General features: G+C 39.5%; 1 protein-coding gene across 1 annotated transcript; it reads right to left on the bottom strand.

The window, feature by feature from the left end:
• Nucleotides 1-6227: 6227 nt before the first annotated feature.
• Nucleotides 6228-7145, bottom strand: LOC120422302 (dynein light chain Tctex-type protein 2B-like). The gene is made up of 5 exons (XM_039585693.2): nucleotides 7095-7145; nucleotides 6964-7038; nucleotides 6849-6905; nucleotides 6691-6789; nucleotides 6228-6626 (listed from the first exon to the last, which is right to left on the bottom strand). The coding sequence occupies exons 1-5, from the start codon at nucleotides 7113-7115 to the stop codon at nucleotides 6261-6263; spliced, it is 618 nt and encodes a 205-aa protein (XP_039441627.1). The 5' UTR covers nucleotides 7116-7145; the 3' UTR covers nucleotides 6228-6260.
• Nucleotides 7146-13422: the final 6277 nt, after the last annotated feature.

Raw genomic sequence — 13422 nt, 5'->3', positions numbered from 1 at the left:
AAATATTTTGTACTTTTGTGAAATCCCGATGTACTGTACCGCAACAAGTTGTTTTTTGCGGAAAAAATCAATATTACTTGGCTATTTCGAAATGCTACGATAGGAAAACAACGGAAATGATGTAAACTGCTTTTTAAAACAATGTTTTCATTAAAATGATGAAACAATTACCTACAAATAATATTTTGCAATTATTTAGTCATAAACTGTTTATTTTAAAAGCAGTCATTGGCCGAACCGTTCATTGTTTGAACTTCTGTCAAAATTTTCTCACCCGCGTTCAAACAGCAACTCTTTTCCGATTCTCTTTTGTGCGGATGTTCGAACACAAACCCAAGTTCACGTTGAGTTTCAAACTTTGGTGACTTTGGGTTTGAACTCTGGTGACAACAATTCTGGAGCAACATTTGAAAAGGGCGCATAAGCATTTTGACAGCCAGAACTATTTTGCAAATTCCGAGCCAACAAGTAACTATTTGGCAAAACTCGCAGTGTTAAAAGGTAGCTGAGAAGGCCAACTATTGTTTAACTTTTCGAGTTTTGTGAAAAAGTTACTTGTTGGCTCGGAATTTTCAAAATAGTTCCAGCTGTCATAATGCTTATCCGCCCTTTTCTCGTGTTGCTCCAGAATTGTTTGGTTTGCACGGTTTCCTCGGCTAAACACATTTTTGTGTTTGAAAAATGGCATGGATTTAAATAAAATAACTTGTCAAAGCTAAATCAAAGCTCGTGTATTGCTAAAACCTTTTGTTTCAGTCAAATGTTCAAACACGGGTTCAAACAATTGTTCGACAAACCCGACGGACCCTGTTTCAAACAGAACAGTGTTCAAGGTCAAACACGAATGAAGGTTCAAAAGCAAACTGAGTTTGCCAGCAAACTCGTCACCAAGGTTCGATTTCAATGACTGATTTAAAAGTGTTTATTTGCTTGAATTTATTTCTAATGTGATTCTGCTTTTGAACTGACAGTGAACTTCAACTTTTGACGTTCCGAGAAAACGCGTTTTAATGTTTGATCTTGAATAAACAAAAAAACGAGAACACGCAATGTAAACAATAACAAACACGTTTTGTTTGGCTGACCATTATGTGCATTGTCCGAAGTTTGGTTGAATTTGTTTGCTTTAGTTCCGAGTTATAATTTATTGAAAATGTTTACGGTAGTCGAGCATGTACGTGTGTCAAACGCGTTCTGACCTTAAATCCCTTTGGCCAGTTGTCGCAATTGCATCAATTTTTAGGGTGTGTCACGACAAGATTGAAACTTCTTTCGTATGAAAAGTGACAAAAAAGCACGGAGGTTTTTCGTTTTTTATTGAATATTTCAGGATTGAAATCGAATTTTAGCGATCTGTGAAGGTCAAAAGATGAGGCATTCTAAGCTGCAAAAAATGGCGTTCTGAACATAATTTGGCCCAAAATGCACGTACGACAAGTTAGCACAATGGCGACGATAGAAAGAATATATATAAAACAAGCCTTACCCGACAAACTTCGTTTTGCCATTTTTTCGTTTGTTGACGTATAGCTTGTTTGCTTATTCAGCCTCCTGTGATCAAAATTTGATTTTACGCAACTTTTCCCATACAATCTGCAGATGCTGCGGAATCGGTTCCAGAGTGGCCAAAGTGGCAATTTTTCAGCGTATAAACCTTCCTAGGGCTTATAAGAACCTAACGCAACAAAGAGCACCTCGATCCGACGCTCCGTATTGAACTGATTCGCGTTCGAACAAAACCACCGAAAGGCAACGATTGCATTATTATTACAAAATCATTATGTTCCGTTACTAAGAATAGTTCAAATTGTTACAGGAACATCAATAATTATAATTTTATTACTTTAAAGAATGTTTCTGAGCCAAAACTTGAGTGTATGCTCTGCCACGTGTTCACCGTCTGACATGGGGCGTCGTAATTTTCACCTAGCCGTCATAGCATACTAAGGACAATGCGTACTTTTGAAGGGTGAATCGTTGATTCTGGAGACACCGGACGTCGATCCAATGCGCACCTTGGGGACAGAATGGACAACCCTAATTCCTTCTGGAATTTGTTCATTGGGCCATCCCCTACAGACCTGTCTTTATTCCGAGTGAATCCATGTTGTCCCCAGACCTGTAGGAACGATTGAACGAAAAGCATAAAAATCCCATAGTATTTAATTTACATTGTAAACTTTAAACCGCTGGAGACAGGCCAATTCTCAACCAAACCAAAGTCCCTATGGGTGTCCTCTACTAGGGGAACCTCGGTTTGCCTGATTCTGAGAACTTTTTTGTTCGGTTGAAACACCCTAATATAGATAGAAGCAACCCATTTTCACGCACTTCGATTTTAACAATTACTGGTTGGTCCTAAATGCAGTCACTTATAATGAGTAGGGTGCGCTCCTGGTTGTTCCATAAATTTGATGCCCATCGTAAAATCTGAATAGCTTCGCTTGTTACACCTTTCGTCCAAGAATGAAATGTCTTTCAGAATCTTCCACTCTTTTTGGGGTGTCTTTTTGTTGCGTTTCGTGACGCAACAATAGACGATTTGTTATTAAAAATGTTTTATTACACCCGGCGCGTAAGGGTTTGGCCGCCTGTTTGCCACTGATGAGTTGTATTGCGTTTCCTGGAGGACAACAATCGTCATCAGTCAACACAATAGAAGAACGGACAACGAACATAAAATCCTGGCCCCGGAAAAACTTGACCAACTCGTTTGGGGGTGGCGGATTACCATTGTTTGAGCTCCCACGGCCACTGGATCAGCAATTCTATGGGAAATGAGCAGTTTACTTATATTCATATGAAGTTAAAAAATGTGTTGCTTCAAGGATTGGAACAGATGATAAAACACAACAAAATTTAAAAAGGTAAAAAAATGAAAAAAAAATCCAAATTTTTCAGAGAACTACTCCCAGGAAAAGCGTGGAAGCGTAATGGGTGAATGCTATCAGAATAATGAAATCATGAACGGGGCAGCCGTGGCCACTCCGGCAATCAACCCAATGAAACGCAGATGTCGGCTCGGTTCTATATATATCTGTGTGTGTGTATGTTGGTTTTGGGTGGATAGTCGAAGATGAGCCCGACTTCCGAGGCCTGATGGACGAGGACATGGCGAGCAAATGTCCACCACACCGGGGCCAGGATTTAATGCCACAACGGTCATAAAATGCCTCTTTTGTTCGGGCTGGTCTTCCGGTATGGCGAATATTATAGTCCTAGCGGTGCTGCCTGCCCCGAAAATGGTTGGGATGACCAATTTACGGGAGGGCACGTGACCTACACCTTTTTTTCCGGGAATCATGTGCAATGCGTTGTGTCACTAGGGAATAACAAGGGGTTTCCAGCATCAAGGATTACTGACCAGTCTAAATGGAATTACCAGGATTACTGGCAATATGTCATGAATTACTTTGATTTCCCAGAATTACTTGGGATTTCCAGAAACCACGCAGAATTGCTCAAATTTATAAAAATAACTTGGAATTACTGCCTAGCTTATTGAGAATTGGATCGAATGACAGCTGTCAAATGCACAAAACCACGTGCTTGGCAATAGTACGTCCATCCCGGGAATTTCCGGCACAAAATTCCCGGGATTTTTATATGTTGTACGGGGAATTTCCGAAATTAAACAAAAATCATAATTTGGCCTGGAAATTACATTAGTATTACAATTAATAAGTTTAAACTTTTCTAAAATTTTACATAAATTGGTACCATTTTATTTGTTGTCATTTTTGTTTTTAGACATCTTAAACCAATTTTCAAGCATCAAAAATAAATATTTATAAGATACTTATTTAATTTGAATTAGAAATGTGGTGCATATAAAATTCAAAGCACAACAGAGAACAGCAAAAAATTGTTTAACACTGGAACGCCCAACGCATGTCCAACTTACACAGACGCCCAAGCCTCCCAAAAAAGGAGGAACAGTAACTTCAACTCACTGGTTCTCGGGCATTACTCAACCAATCGGGACGATTCTTGTTTCCAGTGATTAAGAATGTCTAGATGATCCTAAAATTGTGCAGAACTCAATTCGATCAAATCTGTAATTTTTGCGATCAAAAACATCGATCTACCTTTTTTAAAACGACTGCCGCCGCGGAATTTTTGGCGATTTTTTTTTTACATGCGAAAAAAAAAGTTGGAACGATGTTTTTGATCGCAAAAATTACAGATTTGATCGAATTAAGTTCTGCACAATTTTAGGATCATCTAGACATTCTTACAAATCACTGAAAAGAAGAATCATCTTGATTGGTTGAGTTATGCCCGAGAACCAGCGAGTTGAAGTTACCGTTCCAACTTTTTTGGAGCCTTGGGCGTTGGAATGTTAAGCTATCTAAAAACTGCTATCCTTGTTTAGATTGATATTAATAGTAATTTAAAGCTTGAAAAACATAACAAATATAAAGAAAACATAGATTTTATTACTTTTTCAAAAACTAAAAACTTTCCGGGAATAAATAAATATTTTTCCCGTTTTCCGGGAAACTCAAAACCTGGAAAAATTAGACGTCCTGCTTGGAAATCCTCGAACAAGTGGGTAAATATCAACATCATTTTGAAAACTGATTTTGGCGTTTGATTGCATTTAAAATTCAAAGCACAACAAAGAACAAAAAAAATCTTCAAAACTATCTAAAAGTGCTATCCCTGTTTAGATTGATTTTAATAGTATTGAGCTAGTAGTTTGATTTTAAAAACATAACTAATATAAAGAAAACATAGATTTTACGACGTTTTCAAAAATTTCCCGGGATAAAAAATATATTTTTTCCGTTTTCCGGTAAACTCAAAACCCGGGAAAATTGGACGCCCTACTTGGAAATCATCGAATAATGTGGTAAACATCAACGTCAGTTTGACAACTGATTTTGACGTTTGAGTGTTTTTCATCCGAATACATTTGAATTAGAGAGCATCCAAATTGGCGGACATTTCGAATCCGCTCTGTACTTCTTACAACCATAAAAAGCATCAAGGAAAAGCAAAATGCATTCTGCCGATTTACCTTTAAAGAATTACTAGTAGTTACTTGAGTTAATGGGAAATACACGAATTACTGAGTAACTATGGAATTACTCGAATTACTACGGAATTACTAGGTAATTCCAGAATTACAGGAATTACTGCAGAATTGCGGAGTAATTCTGGAATTACTGAATTACCGCAGAATTGCGGAGTAATTCTGGAATTACTGAATTACTTACTCAAAATCCGAATGATCCCGTACTAGCTGTAACTTTGGTTTCATACATGAAAATTAATAGGCAATAAATAGAATTATAAAAGGTTTATCGAAATTATCTTTTTAACAGTTATTTTTTATTATTTTATTATTTTCTGAAGTTTGTTTTCACAAACAAGAATCATGGAATTACCAGGATTACTGGGATTATTAGGAATTACCAGGATTACTCTGGAATTACTCAGTAAATCCGGAATTACAGAATTACTTGCTCAAATTCCAAGTAATTCCGGATTAGTGACCAGTCTGACACGATGCTGGAAACCCCTTGGGGAATAACTTTTTGTGGTGCAAACGCGTTCATTTTGATTTTGGTTATTAAGATAGAAAATTTGTTAGTTTTCTGATTAAAATATTAGTTTGACTTCAACTTATTTTCTATTAATGATTCAATAAATCAAAACAAAAAACCCAAAATGATTTCTTTTCGCATTTTTTTTTAGACTTAGGTTTTTTGAAAACTAATTTAGGTTACATCCACTATAAAATCAATATTTCTTCAAATATTCTCTTAAAGTTTAATAAAATATTCACAAAAATTGTTCCAAGCTACTACACTAAAATGTAAATCCCGCTGAACATCAGACATACCAGACCGTCACTGTACCTTCCTGCGACAGGTGATGAGATTTAGGGGAATGTCCCCGCAGTGTGGCACCTCTATGACCATTAGTATGCCACACCACGCATCATTACGAATGTTTGCGGAGGGATTTGCTTGCTTTGGCGCGGATTAGGTCGTGTATTTCGGGCTTGTGGACACATCGCATATATTGTGCTTCCGGCCTGGTGCATTCCGCCAGATTAATCTCTTCGCTTAATTAAATTTTTGCATTTGCAAACACGTAATTCGACGCGGTTGCTGTTTAACATACCTGTAGGCGCAGTTTCGATACATAAAGTTGTTTTGCGCAACATTTAATCCGGCCGGTGATTGCATAATTTCAGGGGACAAAACAAGTTTTGAATAAACACGTGGTAATTTTGTATTTGGAACAAACTACTCAAAGTACACCCCAAAAACAGTGACAATGATAAAATAGGCCGGAGCTTCGTGGGCATAGTTCACGTAAGCGTCCTTCTCAGCGTCCCAGACAAAGCGCATTCCGGCGTGAAAGTCCTGCGAAGTTTTGTCCCCGATCGTGGCCAACGCGACAATCCGGTACCGCTCGTAAGCGCGCCCTTTCAGCATGTTCCGCAGCTCAACGGCCAGATTCTCGGCCATCCGTTTGGCGCGCTTCGGGTTGTGCTTGTAGCTGGACAAAAAGTACTCCATAAACCGGTTCAGCATCGTCTGGACCTCCTCTCGGCGGAAGGGGCGACTCGATTCCAGCACGAAGTTGTTTTGAAAACGGGGAACTTGATACTGTTGGTAGAAAAGTTTCTGAATACTTTAAAAAAAAGAATAGAAAATTAAACGTAGTCCTTACAATCGTACTTCGGCGGCTGGTAAACTCCCGGGATGCGATTGGATATCCGGAACTCATCAAACGGTTGAACATGTCCGACGCTGATGATTGACGGTGATACTAAAAAAAATAAAGATTGTTTTAAGGCCAGTTTCATCGTTATTAACGCCGCTACTTACATCTGCCGGACTGCCATAATCCATGCTTTGGCGGATGTTAACGAATAGTGACTTTCGCTGTAATATTTCAAACAAATTGAGCATTTTTGGAAAAATTCAACCTGCTACATCTTACGTAAACTTTTTTCTTCTTTTTATCGGAGCTGGCGGCTTCGTCGGTGGCGGGCTCTAAAATTAATACTCCTTTTTTCTGTAAAACGAGAAAATTAGAGTCTAGTTTTTAAACTAAAATTTGAGAACTCTAACCTTGGGTGTTGATTCGGCCATTTTCGAATATTTTTCTCAATAGAAAGAAATTGAAAAAGATGACTTATCAAACAAGGTCGTTGTGACACATAAGGACTCTGGGCACTATGATTGAATTTTATTTTGCACACGGCGCTCTTGGCGGAGCATCAATTTTGCAAATATTTATTTCAACATTTTGAAAAAATGATGTTGGTTTTAAAGGATTTCCGATTGTTTCAAAGACTTCTGATTTAGTTATTGCAGTAATAAATATTTAGGTTGATTACAAGTTTTCTTGTTGATGATTCTTGTTGTATTCAAGTTAATGATTTAATTCTGATATGAAATTTAAAGATACAATTTTAAAGAAATCAAACATTTCTTGACTTTTTTTTGATAAGGTCCTATAAACAAATGTAAACATTGAGTGTATCCCTTTCACACCTCATGTCAAAGTCCATCGGAGTAAGCGGGATACACTCAATGTTTACATTTGTTTATAGGACCTTATCAAAAAAAAGTCAAGATTTCAACTAAAATTGATTTTCAAATGAATTCCTAAACAGATTTGTTGAAAGCAAAATTTACTGTATATTTTGCTAGATTTGCTACAGTATCCTTCTTTCGATTTCTATTTTAAATTAAAATATCAGATTTAGGTCAGGAAATTTTCTTAAACTCTTTTGCAAAGTTGATATGTTTAGAGTCTGCAGAATTTGATCAAATCTAGCTTTTATTTCATGATTGTGGCTAAGAGCATGCCTGGTTTCGTGAATTATTCGGTTTACTGTTTTCGCGATGGATTCCATTTAGGGAAAATAAGAAAATGTCGCTAGTTCAAATTTAAAACAACAGCATCTCAAATTTATAATTGGATAAGAAATATGAAGCTAATAAATTAAAATTCATTTTCAGATATTTTACCAGATCTTTTTCAAGCAGCACTCTTAAATTGCTTTTTTTCAATTTTTTTATGTTTATACATACAGTGAAACCTCTTTTTACGCGGTGCGTTACTTTTTTCTAATTTGTCGATTTCTCTGGAACGGCGCAACATTTCCGCAATCTTTTAAAATTGTAGGTTTTGTGCAGATCTACAAAACGCATTTTGAAGGTTTTAAAAATATTGTTTGGTTTTAGAGAAATCGACGAAATAAAAAGCGTAACGCCACCGCGTAAAAATGGGTTTCTCTGTACCAATTAACTATTTGATAAAACATATATTTTTGTTTAATAATTTTAGTATTACAAAATCTCAAATTTCAGAAAAAAAATGAGAAACACTAAATTAATATATTGACAATTTTTCTATTCTGGGGGAGATTGAGATTTATCGGACAAAATAACATTAAAAAATCATATGTTGGACAATTCCTGAGTCTAAAAAACGGTTTAACTTATGGGTCATTTCGCGCCAAGTGGCACACCACTCGAAATTGGCTTTCTCTGATCAAGCTCAAATTTGGTGGAGCTATTGATACTAATAAAGCATGTAAGAATCCCGATTGCATGTAAAGTTTTCAATTGCGAATAATGCTCAAAAGTTTAATCGACGACGTTTAATTCTAATCGAAAATCTGATGACGCCATTAAATTCAGCGTCCAATTTCCTTTAAAATAGCTCTCGAGTTTTGTTCTATGATTTTCTGTTTCCAAGATATTCGCATTCGCATTCGCATTCGCATGGAGATGATGATCTTAGCGGGTTGCAGACTGGATTTCGTCATGTATGTGTGATGATTGTCCAGCCCAGGTTGCATAGAAATTGGTTAAAGGGAATTAAAACCAATTCTACCCGAACAGGACAGGCAGCACCATGAAAGCCATCCATTGCCGGCCGCTCCCATCTCCACCATTCACCGGGGCAGGAATAAGGATTAGGAGCACGGGAAGTGTTGATGCTGAACTTACTTAGAAAAAGGTAGCGAAACCGCAGGCTCTTTTTCCCAACCTTATTGTGGAACTCGATCAAACTGACCGTTTGATCAAATTTGATTGAATTTAAACAACAAAGTTGCGTAAGTGTCGCGTGGAGTTGGTAGTTGTGAAGGGTAAAGGTCTGGGATTCGCCCTAAGCTAGCGATACGACCAATGGCATAAATGATTTTGATGGATTAAATGTTAATCTCAAGGCAAGCAATCGGATGCTGCTGTTGAGAAAATACCCGTTTATTTAATTTTGAAATTTAAATTTTAAATGGATTGAAATTTTATTCTCAAGGCAAGCAATCAGATGCTGCTGTTGAGATGGTTCCCGTTTAAATTTCACTGTTAATTGGATTTTAATGAATTTTGTTCTTATTCTCAATGCAAGGCATTGGATGCTGCTGTTGAGGCAACTGTATGTTATTATTTTTTGGATTTTATTGACTTAAGGGTCCTATTTTAGACAGCCGGCTGTGGAAAAATATGACCAAACAAAAAAAAAATATGTATAAAATTATGCAATTTGATTTGCCTGTGATTTTAACCGATTTTAAAAACGTAATTTTTCTTTTACTTTTTGTATTGAAATTAAAAATATTAGCGAAGTATATCTAGTTACCGATTGGATCCCGCGCTGTGATTGATGAATATACGAAATAAACTACCGACGATCGATAAAAAAAAGTCCTCGTAAATAAAACAAACGACGTGCACGCGATACGATAACGGTACCGACGACAAAAAGCGCGACGTCCCGATCATTGAGCAAACCGGTCAAAAAATCTATTTTTCACGTTACTTAATAAAAGAACGCTCCCTACCATCCCCTTTCTTGCATCACGTCAAACAATGCCACGTCACTCATACACAAGAAGATTAAAATAGCCTAAAGAGAGTGAGAGAGAGAATAAAAAGGAAAGATCTCACCGGATTTATGTTGATCTGGATAAAAAACCATTTGCTGCCACCGCTCTAGTTTTCTTGGAGTCCCGTCTCATACACAGCTCCTCACAAGTCAACATTTTAACACCAACACGAAGAAAGCACACAACGAAAGCAACATAAATTCTCTCGCTATTTTATGCTGCACTCACACGCTGCTGGACTTTACACTCATTCTCTCGTTAGAGAGCTAAATCTTCTTCACCTTTGCCAGCACACACACTCAGTTTAATCGATTTCTCTTCGTCGCTCCCGGTGTCATCTCGCGACCAACCTCTCGCAAGCCACACGCAGCAAACACTTATACCGCTATTCTCACCCCAGCACTCTCTCACTCTAAGCCTCTCTTCGTCGATTTTCCGATCCTCTGCCTTTATAAATCAAAATGGCTGATTTTCATGCTTTTACGACACAATTTCAATGCCAAAAAAAAATGCATTCCACCACTCATCAACACTGAAACTCCACACTTCCCGCGTTACACACTTTATAGGCAAACGAATGGACATATTTTTACAGCAAAAACTCAAACTTTAACCAGAACAAAACGCGACGAAACCTGGAACACCACAAAAACGCGTCGCACACCTATCGGACTTTTTCCTGCTGTCATGATTTTCTGTTTCCAAGATATGGCCATAAAAAAACAGAGGATTTTTATAAAAAATTGTCGAAAATCGCATAACTTTGAGACGGTACAAAAAAGAAGGGATGGTTCAAAATCGAGATTCTTTCATGTTTTGATAGTATCAAAAGCTCCACCAAATTTGAGCTTGATCAGAAAAAAGTCGATTTCGAATTTGTACTTTTTTGTGTACAGTTTAGGCTGCAATCCAAATTTTATTGCTGTAGCTATTTTGAAAAGCTTTTGTACATTTTCTAAAAACAAATGCCACTTGGGCGCCCTTTTTTGACAAAAAAAAATGTAGTTAATATTAATATTCAAAAACATAAGGGTAAAATTATTCAAACAGTTGACTTTGGCGCCTCAAGTGTTTTACTTAAAATACATTTGTGATTTGCCGAACTAGGGGTAGGCGTGGCTGAATGGTTACGCTGTTCGCATTGTAAGCGGAAGGTTCTTGGTTCGATTCCCATCTGCTCCTATCGAGAAATTATGGAAAGGAGGAATTCTGAACACTTTGAATATGAACGAAAAAATCATTAGCTCGCGGCGGGGTTCGATCCCCCGTCCTTTGGGTCAGCAGACAAAAATGCTAACCTCCAGACCATCGAGGCTTAGATGACTAGAAGGATTAAGAATCAAAGAAACTTGATTGAAATCTGTTGAATGCAATGTTGAATTCAAGAACTTACTCGGTTGCATACTTGTTAGGTGAATATTGAACTTTCAACACGACCAGAATTCACCACAAAAAGCTCGGTGAACCGAATTGGAAAGCTTTCAAGATGAATCAATCTAAGAACATACGAAGAATTAAGGACTATAAATAACTTTTCCGGCCACATCACTTACAACGGTGAATCCTGGCTTCACACCCATCACACCCTCAAATCTCACGTGATACTTTGTCGAAGACGCAGCCGATTTAGCGGTCTTCATTACTCAAGTATCGGACTAAAATTCCCATCCACTTCCCCGTGTCTTGCCACTGGTCGTGGCCGGCGCTGTGATTGACTAGCACGATAGGGACGTTTGAAAGTTGCGAAGTGGTGATGATTGGTTCCTTCTCTTCATCTGTGGTCCATGGAGCAATTCTTGAAGGTCTTGGTCTGGGACGGGACGGCTGGATAGAGTCTTCTTTTTGAGTGTTTACGTTTGTATTCTTCTTCTGTTTTTTTGCAAGAAAATTCGTGTTCGAATACAAATATCAAGCAATCTGTGATTCAGATAGCTTGACAATTCAAATTTTCTTGATGATGTTTTTCAACTCAGTGCTCAAGCATGCGGATGACTTTTTCTTTGGTTGAAATGTTGTTTAGTTTTTCCTCGCAGATTTTTTTTTGAATTTGGCTGTTAAAATTTGCGGTAGGACGTGGGTGGAGAATCCTGAGTTTATGTTAAAGGCAGTAGGTCTGTATAGTTTGAGGGTTAGACAACGAATGATCAAATTTATTAGTAGCTCCTAAGTCATAGACTACTATAACTAATTATAATTCTACGGTTGCTTCTCCAACATCCCCCCTCAACCGAGAATTCCGAGAGCCTTCCGTGCTTCAAGAAATTTCGAAACAGCTACCGGCTTCGTGAACACGTCCGCCTTCTGCGCCTCCGTTGCGACGTGCTCCAGCTTGATCAGCTTCTCCTCGACATTCTCGCGCACAAAGTGGTGCCGAATATCGATGTGCTTGCTCCGGGGCGAGTAGCCGATCTCCTTCTCCGCCAGGTGCACCGCGCTCATGTTGTCACAGTGGATCGTGACCGGTTGAGCGACACCAAACAGCTCCTTCAGCAGTCCGCGCCACCACAGTGCCTCTTGAGTAGCAGCTGAGACGGCCATGTACTCCGCTTCCATCGTCGACAGCGCCACCGTGGTTTGCTTCCTGCAGCTCCATGAGATCGAACCACCAGCCTCCATGTAGACGTAGCCAGTGATCGATCGACGGGTCTCGGGATCGTTTCCCCAGTCCGCATCGCTGTATCCGACGAAGCCCTGGTCTCCGTGCTTCGAGTAGGTCAGCTTCATCGTCTTGGTCCCCTTCAGGTACCGCAGCACTCGCTTGGCCGCAATCCAGTGTGCCTTCCCTGGGTTGCTGCTGAACTGGCTGACCGCGTTCACCGCGTAGCAGATATCTGGCCGGGTTGACAGCGCCAAATACTGCAGTCCGCCTACCAGTTCACGGAATGGAACTTTCGCCATCTGCTCCCGTTCCTCGACAGTGCTCGGGCACATCTCCTTGGTCAGCTTCTGAGTCGGATCAGCAGGCGTCGAGACGGCATTACACTCGGCCACGTTGAATCGCTGCAGCAACTCGTTGATGTACTGCTCCTGGTCCAACATCACCTTGCCGTCGCCTCTGGTCACTCGCATGCCAAGAACTTTGCTCGCCATGCCCAAGTCTTTCATCCGGAATCGCGCCATCAGGTCCTTCTTCAGCTTGGTCACCCACTGCTGGTTGTTCGAGAACACCAACAAATCGTCCACGTAAACGGCAACGATAAGGACCGTGTTGCCCTCCAGCTTGAAGTAGACGCACGTGTCGTACGCCGAACGCTTCAGCCCAGTTCGCTTCAGCTCGGCATCCAGCTTCTGGTTCCATACCCGGCTGGCTTGTTTCAGACCGTACAGCGCCTTCCGCAGCTTGCAGACTTTCGTGGGGGCACCTGATTCCGTGAATCCTTCCGGCTGCTCCATGTAAATCTCCTCTTCTCCCAGGTCACCCTGCAGGAACGCCGTCACTGCATCCATCTGGTGCACCTTGAGATCCAACTTGGCAGCCAACGACATCAGGTAACGGACGGTAGCGTACCGGACTACAGGTGAAAACGTCTCACTGTAGTCGACGCCCTTGATCT

Source organism: Culex pipiens, chromosome 3 (assembly GCF_016801865.2).
Source record: "Culex pipiens pallens isolate TS chromosome 3, TS_CPP_V2, whole genome shotgun sequence".
Lineage (NCBI taxonomy): Eukaryota > Metazoa > Arthropoda > Insecta > Diptera > Culicidae > Culex > Culex pipiens.
Note: the sequence above shows the minus strand (reverse complement) of the source record. Positions and strands in the feature narration are given on the sequence as shown.

What these genes read in the sequence shown, in the direction of transcription:
- LOC120422302 (XM_039585693.2), bottom strand. Translation starts at nt 7,115, where the DNA reads ATGGCCGAATCAACACCCAAG. An exon ending in AAAAGAAGAAAAAAGTTTAC is followed by an intron (nt 6,906 to 6,963) that starts GTAAGATGTAGC and finishes GAAATATTACAG; the next exon opens with CGAAAGTCACTATTCGTTAA. An exon ending in ATTATGGCAGTCCGGCAGAT is followed by an intron (nt 6,790 to 6,848) that starts GTAAGTAGCGGC and finishes TATTTTTTTTAG; the next exon opens with TATCACCGTCAATCATCAGC.